The 12,711-nt window shown below is 40.4% G+C and overlaps 1 protein-coding gene across 12 annotated transcripts in view; it reads left to right on the plus strand.

Moving 5' to 3' along the window:
- Positions 1–10,196: 10,196 nt before the first annotated feature.
- The window catches only part of dachd (dachshund d), a 120,549-nt gene continuing 118,034 nt past the window's right edge, over positions 10,197–12,711 (plus strand). For all 12 annotated transcript variants that reach the window (XM_078174630.1, XM_078174627.1, XM_078174629.1 and 9 more), the window contains exon 1: positions 10,197–10,885. In XM_078174630.1, the coding sequence (XP_078030756.1) occupies positions 10,335–10,885 (551 nt within the window). In that variant the 5' untranslated portion in view covers positions 10,197–10,334. The remainder of the gene's footprint in view (positions 10,886–12,711) is intronic.

The following is a 12,711-nucleotide window of genomic DNA, read 5'->3' on the forward strand; positions in this document are numbered from 1 at the left end:
GCACTTGGCCGCGTTGGCTTCATTTTTCAGCCCCAAAGATTGCTGCTTGGGTAAGAAGTATCAGTGATAAGTGCAGCATTTTACCTTAGCTGAACAATTTTGAAGTTGAAAAACTCCAAACGTGCAGCATTTAGCGCAGCATAGTGTAGGCTAAATACGCTGCACTCAGATTGCAAAAAAATTAACAAAACATGCTGCCCTCAGGAAATAAGGCTTTATTTTTTGACAAGTCCAGGTGGCGCTGTCGCTGCAGCTGTATGTGTCACTGTCTACTACGTGTTGTTGTTGTGGGTAGACGTTCTTCTTTTGGCATTTAACGACAGACAATATGAGAGAAAAACAACAACTGTCATGTTTTTAGAATTGTGGCATTGACTTGGTACCAGAGTATCAGTTCTTGCGACATTCATAGATCAGGGTAAATACCTTAGTCAGAATCAGTATGGGAGATTAAAAGCAGAAATTGTAGTTCCTTAGCTCATAACTAACACAAGGTTGCTCTCACTAATTAATACACCCTGATATGCACTCATTCAGTGAGAACTGAGATGACAAATTACAGTCTGAAAATGCAGTAAACAAAATGTCAACTTGACACTAGTGATTACTATTGTCATTCATGACTATAATACAGTATTTTTTTAATATATCTCTAATACATCTGTAGTGTTACCATGAAGAATTCCTTTAATCAGTACAATACAACATTGATAATACGAGGATTGGGGGGAGGAGAAGAAACAGTAGCTAACAGAGTGGGCTAATAGATAAGGATCAAATGGCAAAACCATTGTCTACACTATGTAAGTGCAAATAAATTACACCGAACATATAGAAAAGGATCATGACGTGATACATTAATATATATATATCATGTCACTGTCTGTTGTTCCCTATAAAAACCGTCCTGCTCCCCTTTGCTTTGGCCTCACGCTTAATGTATTCCAGCTTTGCTGATTTCCTGATTCCAAAGGACATTGCATCTCATTTCTTGTCACTTGTCTCCTAAAGTCCTAAAGGTACAATTAGCATTTTGTTTGACGAAATGTTGAGAGGTTCATAGATTGATATTTGCAAAAAATGTAGCAGGGTGTGTTTTTTTTTTTTTTCCAAATGCAAATTCTGACATTTATTAACTTTTATTACAGATACTCTGTTTATGGATTGTAAAACTCTGCATAGATTTAATGGGAATAAAGTAAAATTACAATGTTTAAACACAATCAGTGTGGCAAACCAGCAAGTGTGTAATTTAGTGTTGTGTGGCAATGAAATGTTTTACGGGCCTTGATTTATGTCCTGTGCATGGCATTTCTAATGAGAGAGACCAACATTGCAGTGCGCCTGTGTTCCAGGAAACTACATTTACAGCAGATCTTTTTTCTCAAGAGTGTTTTTCCCCTGTGAAATAATGTCAGCACTTTCCCACCTTCAAAGTCCTTTTGTTTCCAGATCTATTAACAATTCTAATTGTACAGGAACACTTGTTAAGTAAGGCTGGTAAATAAAGCAGGAAACGCATTATTTCCTTTTAGTGCAGATTAAAGGTACAGCTATGCTGGGTTGAAACACATTAATGAGGTTTTAAATAAAAATGCTGGCAGGGAATTTACAACGCTGACTGGTTTAACTGCAGTAAGCAGTTGATTTTCCTTGATGTTAAAGGGGAACATTATTTCACCCACTAATGAAAAATACATCTTTCCAACCTCCTATCTGTTAATTAACATGTTTGTGTTAAGGGATTTTCAAAAACGGATACAATCGCTTTCAATCTGATTAAAGTAAGTGATACATAATAGGGAGGTTGTTTTCCTTGGGTCCTTCTGTTAATTGAATAGCTTTGTATGACTTGGAATGTTTTTCCTAGTCACAACAGTTTGCCCGGACCGAGCTGCTCGGGATGCCCCTATCTTAATTACGGATCATTTTCCAAATGTGGTTCAATTTCCTCAGCAGGACAGTTTCTGTTAACTGCTATTTTTAAGGCCAATAACAACGTCAAAGCTAGGGATGATTAAAGCAATTAAAGTTTCCCTTTGTTTTCTAAGCACAGCGAGATAGGGCTGCCTGTTTGTACAGCATTTATTAAACATTTACTAAATGGAATTGAATCTGTCATCGATGAAGTTTTCTGAGACAATTACCTTTTAGCATGGCAAACACTGTTTCACTCAGCTAACGTCTCACAGCTTATGGCTGTGATTAGCCATTTGATTTCATCAAGCCAAACTAAAATCCTCCAGCAGAGACACAGAGAGAGAGAGAGAGAGAGAGAGAGAGAGAGAGAGAGAGGGAAGGAGAGAGAGAGGGGTTTAAATATAATTTTACCATCGGAATTTCTCAATTAGCATACCACATTTTCTCCATTAGATAAACTGCCTTTAGAGAGCTGGCTGGTTTAATCTGTTTAATGTCCGTGTAAACTATAATCTCCTGATTCTAAAAAGAAATCCCTTAAGGACATCATTCGCATACACTCTTCATAAGACAGTTTTTGAAAGACACGATCGAGTGCGGCTTTTAAAGAGGGATTGAACGGCGATGGGTTGTTATGCCTATCATGCTTTTTCTTTTCTGTGGCACATGGATTGTACAAGTTGTGCTTTCACTCGCTTGAGTTTAGCTAATCATTAGTAATTACGCTTTTACAAGCTTGTCCTTGCTCTACTATCACTGGAACATAGCTGCATTTTAGTTTGTTGCTATAGTATATAGGTTGATGTGGACACTCAGTCGTCTGCTGGTAATTCTATGAGTGTCATGGCAACAGCCTGTTGTCTCTGAAGTCATGTTTAAGTCACTCCTCTTGAAAGATGGCAGGTGCCGTTCTCCGGGAGATAATTTAGAAGAGATATCACCACGTGACACGATACATGAATCAAACTTTGATCTCAGATTGAACCCTAAGTGTATCAGGCTGTGTGTACATGTGCAACAGTGCCAATCACAGCAGCGCCGGGCTGTTAGTATGTATGGATATAGAAATCAGGATTTGTTGTTATCCTATTGAACGATGAGCAGAGAGAAATCAGAGTGTTTACGTGCATATCATTGCCTTCCTTCATACACTGCAGGCTGTATGAATTAGGGCCTGCAAACACAGCCTCATTCTCCTTGCATCACGCCAAGAGTCACTCCATTGATTACCCTTCCCCGCTCCCAGGAAATGGCTCATGCATCTCGTGTACATTATAACAAATGTTCTCTTTGCATTACAATTGAATTGTGATTGTTATGTTCAATCAATGGGGAAAGGTCACGGGATCGCTCCTGCCAGCGCTTTAATGGAGAAGTCGATGAGGATTCATTTTAATCACTGCGGCTGTGGCAGAATGAGCACAACACTGAGAGACTGTCAATGGCCCGGTAATTACCGCTGTTTATACAGGTTTCTGCTTTAGCAATTTAGATATCCACAAATCTCTCTGTTTCTTGCACCCCAGTTATATTGGAAGCCGCGTGGCATCAAATGAAGTACTGTAGGATGTGGGCCGTGACTGCTCTAATTGTGGGTGAGGCTGGCTCTTTGAAAATGAAGTGAACTCCATTTGCTCCTCTTTTGAGCAGTCACATTACCAGAAAGCTGTTATTTTACATACTTTGTGTGAAGGAGCATTCTATTAGCTCAGCTGAATCCAAGTCCTGCCTGTGACAGTTGTATCAGGAGGTGGTAGACTGTGTATGTACATCAGCTATATTTACAGTGCACGTCTGTCCAGGTTAATTCCAGATACTGGTACTAAATTATCTTTTGCTGTAATGTCATGATCTCGAAGGAATTGTAAGTTGAGAACCTCAAGGATGCAGCCGAGGTAGACTTCTTTTATCTCGCTAGATGAGATTCTGTCCTTCTTTTCTAACTTTCTTTTCTGTTTTCTCTGTTGTATGCTTCTCTTTGGTCACGTCCATCAAAGTGTGTTTTCTTTTTACCTGTAGTGCTATTTATCAGTCGAGATTGTTTTGGTGTGAGTTCCCAAGTGCTGGAGATATCAGCCATAGAGATGTGTGCCTTCTCTCCAATATAATGGAACAAGATGACACTTGGCTTGTGGTGGTCAAAGCACCAAAAGAAAAGAAACATTTGAAAAACTCAACAGCAATGTCTCTTTCCAGAGTTTCTGACCCGGTTACTCAAGATAATCCACAGACCTTGTTGTGAGCAGTTAAATGTAGGAACTAATTTCTGTCCACCGCCAACCATATCTCTCTGCAACCGCTGCTAGCTCACCTAGCACTACTGCGCAAGCTAACGTTACAGCTCAGCCAAGGAGGACGCCATTAATGTTTACATCCTGCGCTGTCACAAGCACTAGCCTCTCAAATATGAGTAGATGCACACTTCCTTCTGTGTATTGATATCGCTGGTGGGTGCAGTTTGGTAGAAAGACAATAGTTCCTACTAGGCTTGTCAGGATACCAGAATTTCAGTAGTCAATACCAATACCAGTGAATTTCCACGATTCTCAATACACATTTGATACCACGATAAAAATCAAAAAAACAAAAATTGAAACTCACTCACCTTGAATTCTTTAAACAAGCCGTTGGGGGGGGGGGGGGGGGCGCCACTGGCCACGCACATGTGAGTGAAAGACGGTGACAGCGTGTGTGTCGGCGCATCGAATGTACGAAGTGCAGCGCGATGCTGGTATATGACGGCAAAAAGACGGGGACCTCGACATTTAAGAGGCACATGACGAAGGCTTGCCATGGAAAGAAAGACGAGAGTCAGCCTTCAATGTCCACGTTCGTATCCTTAAAAAAAAAGTCGGGTTTAAATCGGGCTCGGGCTTATAATTACAGTTAAAGGGACGGGCCGGGACAGGCTCGGACAAAACATGCACGGGCTCGGGTGGGGTCGAGCTGGATTTTTTGGGCCCGATCTAAGCTCTAGCGCTTGTAGAAGCCATTGTTTCTAGCAAAGACGATGGAGAAGAGGTGTTCTTCTTCTGCGCTCATCCTCGGCACAGACTGGTGTGCATATATTGCCCTGTCAGTTCCGACAGAAATTGACACGGCCCGCTGTAAGTTGTATCCAATACTTACGGTGCAGAAAAAAAAAAACAGGTACCGACGCATTTTTTGCGTGTTGGCATCGACTTGGTACTGAAGTATCGGTTCTCATGACAACCCTAGTTCCTACATAAAACTGCTCACAACAAGGTCTGTGGATTATCTTGAGTAACCGGGCCATTCCATTAGAACAGTGGTTCCCAACTGGTGGGTCGCAGTCCAAAAGTGGGTCGCAGGCTCATTCTAAATGGACCGCAAGTGACTCGCAAATGTGTTTTTTTTTTTTAATGACGCTGAATATATCAATCTGCGTGGACTTTGGACTACTGACTGAGGAGAAGTCTGGACTCTACTGGACCAGTTGGGAACCACTTTATTAGGGACAAGGCAGATATCTCCACAGCCGAGCTGTCCAACACTTGGCAACTCAAACGAAAACGATTCAGATTTTTTAAATGGCACTAGAGGTAAGAGGAAAATATGTATTTTTGATTTTGGGGTGGACTGTCTCTTTAACTTTGTAGATAAAACTGGTAATAAAGTAAAGACAAATTATTCAAGCCGACAAGCAACAACTGTGACACAGAAATGCAGTATTATTTAGATAAGGGCTGCAACTAATGATTATTTTTATTGTCAGTTTATCCATATATTATATTCTTGATTAATTGTTTGGTTTATAAAAGCCAGAAAAATTTCCAGAGTCCAGGGTGGTGTTTTCAAATAGCTTGTGTTGTCCGACCAAGAGTCCAAAAAGATTCAACTTACATTAAATTAAAAAGACAAATTCTCTGATCTGAGAAGCTGATCAGAGAATAAAAAATGACTTCAGTGATTAATCTATTGTCAAAATACTGTCGTTGCTGATTGATTTCAGGTGATTTAAGCTCTAAAATAAACTTACATCTTAGACCGTGACTAAAAAGTTAACATGCGCTGATCAAAAAAACACAAACTCAAAACACTCAATGAGATAACATGAGGAGATTCGTCCCATACTGTTATTTGTAATTAGAGATAAATTAATGTAGCCGGTGTGGAATATTATCAGACACCCTGCACCATCAGTGTGCTCTCTGACATCTCCCCTTCACCCCAAGTGGCATGTTTGTGTTGGACGGCGTCTAAGGATAGATGGGGTCAAGGCAGTGTAACCTTGGAGAAACAAATATTCATGATCAATAAGTGCTTTATTCCAAGCATCTAAATGATTCTTATGTCTGAAGCTGCCTCTCCGCCAACCCCCCCCTCCCCTATTTGCCCATGCGGAAAAGCAGTTTGAAGATTTATGCAGACTAGGTAAAAGGACATTTTAAAAGACTACACAGTATCACTGCTTTCAAATGTCATGTAATCATAGGTTAGGGGAGAGTGCTGGGCACAGAGAGCTAAGTGATGTTACAGATAATGAATTGCCTCTGAAATATAATACATCGTGAGTATGATTCTTTGTTCCAAGCTCTGTACACCAACTCTGTTCAATTAAAGTTATTTATCTCTCTTGTTTTTTAAGTTCATCAATTATATTGTGATACACTTAATGTCCATAAGAGGATGATGTATGATTGGTCTAATTATTTCTTATTCACCATGCTTTCTAAAGCATATCAATTTTGTTAATACCATGTAATTAAAACACGTCAGTGCGCTACAAGTTGCCGGCTGTATTAATGACTATGAAAATTATTTTAATTAAATAGCCAATTATAGAAAAATCCTAACCATGAGAATTGACATTTAAATGAATTCAATTTAAATTGCTTTTCAACATTGTTTTATCAAAGCTTTATGGGGTGAATAAATTATTACATCAAACAATATACTGTGTCATTGATCATACACAAGTCTTGTCCCACATCCATACATTTTGAATCACTTTCCTGATGCCATACATCATGCTGGGTGATTACATTTTGACATAGTCATTTGTTTACTGCAATCTCATCCATGTGTACTGTACTTTTGTGTACTTTAAGGAAAACTCTGTTAACTGTTTGTGCTGCTTGGTCGACTAAGTGTTCAGTCACGCTGGAAACTTAATTCAGGGTACTTATTTTAAAGTATTTTCGCAAGGACAATTTGACACTGCCACTATTTACTATATCCAAACTGTGCTTGAAGAAATACACAACATGTTTTTGTCACAATCAAAGATAGGTTTCCATGCATGATTTTCACATGTAATGATTTTGCATTTGTGCTAAATTACATCAACAAAGTACTGCAGTTTACTTTATTTCTGTGTTGCGCTGTGTTTTCATAACCGGGGTCAGACACATGCAGCCCACCCAGTCTGTTGAAAGGCATTTGTATCTAAAACATCACACATATCCTGTGGTGCCTTTTAATACCTATTAGGCTCCTCAGGCTCATATATTTTTTCCTGCATAATGTTAATGAAAGTCATTTTTCAGACATTACAAGCACAATGATTTGCAGTTAACCCATGCAAACAAGAGAAATAGTGGGCAAACTGTTGTGACATTCATTGTATATAATGAAATCTTAATATGGTGCATATTTAAGTGAAAGGTTAGCAACATAAAGGGCAAATGGATTGCCTGGCAATGAATTTTAAGCAGCTATTGATTTTACACTACAAGCTACCTCTTTCCCTGAATGATAATTTTGAAATGGCACACAGCTTATCTTAAAGCTGATCTGGCTTCAACAGGACAACAGGAATACACAGAATATTAAGGCAAAATGTGATAAGCAACACCCTTCTTGATGCGCACCACGCTCATTCCGGCTAATGAGAATGCACAGTGAGTGCTGATGTACCCTCCAAAATCCAGCTGATAAAAATACACCTAACAGCAAATAGGCACGTAGAAGTAAAAGTGTGACTTTCACTTTCATGTTTGTGTCTCAGGACACAGTGGTTATTTGGAAATGTGATGTAATCTTGGGGAATGCAAGGTAAAATTCCCCACACTTTAATTTCTGCAACAAGCTTCCTGCAAACTAAACTTCCATAAGTCTACTTTAATTGTTTTCTGCAGCACCTTAAAAACACAAAGTATTTTTACTGGCCCCATCCAACATATTTAAGTCCTGCTTTTATCACAGAGTGTAATCTAGTAATGAATCATCCAAGTTAGGATAATCCTGCTGCATGTTTACATAGTTAACTGCAGTATGATCTGCTAAGAAAGGCAGGAAGAAAGGTATTGTAATTCATGATGTGCCACGGTGGTTGAATAAACTATATATGAGCCCTTATTGTACATGGGCTTGACCTTACCCCCGTGATACAGTGCTGCACTTCCTCCCTCTCTGCCTTTATCCTTGTTTCCTGTGCTGTCTGAGATTGAGAGAAAGTTTCAGAGTTCATGTTCTGGCTGGGTTAAGCTCGGTTCAGCAACCCCCTGAACGCGCTGGCGTTCCGTCCGGATGTTGTGCAGCATGTGTGTGTGTGTGTGTGTGTGTGTGTACAGTGGCTAAAGTTGACATAATTGTGCATGTGCAAGACACCCAGAAAGTAAACACGTTACCATTTTTATGGTCTGTGTTTAAATGTTTTTTTGTTCTCACACTACTGCAGATTGTTACATGGAATTGGCTCTGACTGTATGAAGGTTCTGGTGTCTGTCATGTACAGTAGTGTGTCTGTGTGCAGATAATTGGAGTTCATTAACAATTTTAACTGTTGCAAGTGGAAAACAAGTGCAGACATGAAGCACTGTCAGTGTTGGAAAGGTTATTTTTGACATGTAATAGGTTACAGATGACCAGATAGCCAGTTAAAAGTCTAATAAGTAATGTAACTATTTTCTTACATCATTAAAGTAATGCAACTAATACATTTGATTACTTTTGTGACATGTTTTGAGCTGACAAATGTCCGCTTAAAGAGGCTGTTCCTGCACAGTGACAAGATGCAAACTAGCAGAAGAATGAAAGTCATATTCTATATTTAAACTTTTTACCAAAAAGCATATATAACCCCTTTGTTATCACCAACATTTTGATCAGTAACTGTTATTTAATTACATATTTTGCTCAGTAACTGTATCTGGTTACATTTAATTTTGTAATTACACGCTACTAGTTATATTTAAGTAATTACTCCCCAACACTGAGCACTGTACATGGAAAAATATAGGTTTTACAATGCATTTTGTTGGAGATAAGTGATTACAGCCAATAGAATATAATATCTTTATTGTTATTGTACATGTAATGAAATTGAATGCAACCTCCTCAGTGCATATATAAGTAAGACAGAGCTTATAAAAACAAAAACAAACTATAAAGTAAGAAGTAAAAGTGAAACAGTAATAAATATTGCATTTAAAAAACACTGTAAAACACATGGCGCAAATCAACTTTGTATTGCATCCAAGCATATTTCCACAGTCAAGCCTCAGTACATTCGCTTAGTTTTCAGATAAAAGCTGTTTTTTAACCTTTTTGTCCTTGTTTTAACTGTCTTAACTTTAATTAGTAGCTGTATTTTTATATATATATATGTACAATACAGTGTAATCTATATAGTGTTTGTCAAAAACAACCGTTGCATCATGTTGTGCTGCAGTTTGACTGTGCTAATACAATAATCATACAGGACTAATAATTAAATGAGACATATTTTCCTGTCTTGCAGATAGGGTGACTCAGAAATTATGACATCAGTATTTTTGCAGTATTAATGCCTGGATGGAAAATTAAGGTTTGCAGACAGTTGCAGGATGCAAACAAACAAAGTGCAAAAGTTTCCCCAAACATTTAGATGCGTAAAGAGATCAGCAGTCAATACGCCCAGTGGTTTTGCATGCTGTTGGACAGCAGGTGTAACCTGTGTGGCTGCTAATGTGTTGTCAGAGCCATTAGTAAGTGTTAACTGACATTTCAGACATACCCTGCGAGTGCGTGTTTCTTTGATTACAGGGGAAACAAACGTGCAAAGCTGCACGACGCTGATCCGACACAAGCGGATCTCTCTAATGTGGAATAAACAATTTAGCAGACATTTGAGTGCAGCCCGAGCCCAGTTATCTGTTCTTCAAAGGCTTCCACTGTCCCCTAGCTCCTCCCTCTCTGTACCGTGTGACAACAACAACTCATCCACAGAGCGGAGCTGCACTTTTCAGCTCATTTTCCTCCTGTCATTCCTCCTCCTATCTTTGATCATTGTCCCGCCGCTCAGCCCCCCCAAAACCCTCACTCAGCACGCCTTTTTTCGGCAGCTCTTTTTACTTCCTAACTTATCTGAGGAGCTAAACTCTCGTGGATTCTTTCATTTGGGGGTGTCTCGGCAGGCTGGGTTTTATACTTTGAACTTCGGCTACTCTCTTCCCCTCCTGTAGGTGACCATGGCCGTACCGGCTGCTCTGATCCCACCAACTCCTCTGGTCCCACCGCCTCCGATCTCGACTCCCTCCGCGACGACGTCCCCGCCGTCGACAACTTCATCACCATCTCCATCCCTGGCCCCCCCATCCGGACCCGGACAGAACCTGTTCAGATCAGAGCTCCTCGCCACCGGCAGCCCGGGCATCCCGACCGCGGCGCTACCCCCCGGCAAACCCGTGTACTCGACCCCGTCGCCTGTTGAAAACATACCGCAAAACAATGAGTGCAAGATGGTCGAGTTGCGCGGTGCCAAAGTGGCCTCTTTCACCGTGGACGGCTGCGAGCTCATCTGCCTTCCTCAGGCTTTCGACCTGTTCCTGAAGCACCTGGTCGGCGGACTGCACACGGTCTACACCAAGCTGAAGCGGCTGGAGATCACGCCGGTGGTGTGCAATGTGGAGCAGGTCCGCATCCTCAGAGGGCTCGGCGCCATCCAACCCGGGGTGAACCGCTGCAAACTCATCTCCAGAAAAGACTTCGAGACTCTGTACAACGACTGCACCAACGCGAGGTTAGTGGCGAGCTGTGTGCGGCATTTTTGGGGTTTAAATGTCTTCACGGACAGCCGTGCGTAAAGGCGCGGGAGCAAGGAAGGGGGAGACATTTTTCCCTTTTTAAAACAAGCGGCTCAAGTGATGTGATTAATTTATCACCACATGTTTAAAAAATCTGCTGTTACAGTGTGTGTAAGTGTGTGAATAGGGTTTCAAACTTCCAAGCAATGTGCTCGTGGTTGGTGTGTTGGACGGGAAGAGGCCAGCGCGCAACATCAGTGAAAAAGTTCAGTGAAAGTTTTTAACACGTGCAAGGCAAAGCTGTGCCATGATGGATAGCCTGTCTGCCTCAGAACAAATGAATCGATAATGTAGACTACACAACGGCTGAGTTTAGCAACGCTGCTGAATAAACTTCAGGTGTGGAGCTGCCACTGCAAAGACAATTCCAGAAACAACACCACAGTGATCTTTTACGAGGCAGTGTCTCTTAATTTAAGGAAACTTTGAGCTCAACTTTATTTTAAATGACTCTGGAGGAAAACTAGGTTGTGCCTAATTTTATGCCCTTGCCACAGGGGCTGCACAATTTCAATTATGATAACATTGATTTCCAGAAAGTAAATAAGTAAAACCCAGATTATCATAATTATAACATGGAGTATTTTTTTTATTATTAATTGTTTTCCTAGTGTGACACCCTGCACATTTCTTCACAAGGTTACAGTACACTCAAGCCTCATGTGTGAGTGTATAAAGACATTTTTTCCACACTGTAATTGCCAGGAATAATTGTCACACACACACACACACACATGATAATGCACCTTAATGAAACGTGCTTTGAGGAAATTAACACACACTAAGTGACATAAACAGACACACAAAATTAACGCAGCAACCCACGTTACCATTCCAATTATTTTGAGCTTTAAATGTTTTAATATGGAGTGATTTAAGCGAGGATCAATATTTGATTAAAAGCCATTTTTACTGTCCTGTTGCTCCTAGCTTTGATGTATCGCTCAGTCTCACAGGATGGTTCAGCCTGGTCAAATTTACCATCTTACCTGTCACTATGATTGATTTCATATTGATCTCCTACCCAGAAATGAGCTGGAAATGCAAATATGATGGAAAGGCTCACATCAGTGGGGAATAGCAATAAACACTTAGAGTCACTTGGGTGTCTCAGTGTAAGAGCAAGCAGCCTTTTTGGAATATTATAGTGCGAGATTAAACTTAATTCTGAGTTTAGGATGCATGCTTAGTATCACAAGCAAACTGATCATTTTTATGTACCATTAAGATCCATATGTATGAAGAGGTTTTTGACTCTTAAAGTAGTGCTGTGTCTGCAAAGTGCACTATAAGGCCTGGTCAGAAAATGCAAAATCAAGTAACTCTCATAACATTTAAAGGTAGAGAGAGGGGGTATTATTACAGCGAAACATTTTTAATTCTATTTACTTTAATTTTTTGTAGCCTACATTTTTATCTTTCTTTTCATGCATGCTTCAAAACAGCCTCACACATCTACACACAATATTTGTGGCTTATAAATGTGCTTCAGCTCCATATTTCCATCCCTGTTGCAATTGTCTCAACAACTCACCTGTGCACTTTGGTGCTTAAGCATCATTTACATAAAGCATCAAGAGAGCTGAACCCCCCACCACCACCACCACCACCACCACCTCTCCCTCTGTCTCTCTCTATAGAGAAAAACATACCGTGCGGTGATCCTCTCCTCAAGCCTGGCGTGGGGCTTCAGGTGACAAAGTATGTGGTTGAACTCTCCGGGTTGTCAATGGGGGGATGGCCAGCGATGGGGTTAAAGGAT

The sequence above is a fragment of the Epinephelus lanceolatus genome, chromosome 14 (assembly GCF_041903045.1).
Source record: "Epinephelus lanceolatus isolate andai-2023 chromosome 14, ASM4190304v1, whole genome shotgun sequence".
Lineage (NCBI taxonomy): Eukaryota > Metazoa > Chordata > Actinopteri > Perciformes > Serranidae > Epinephelus > Epinephelus lanceolatus.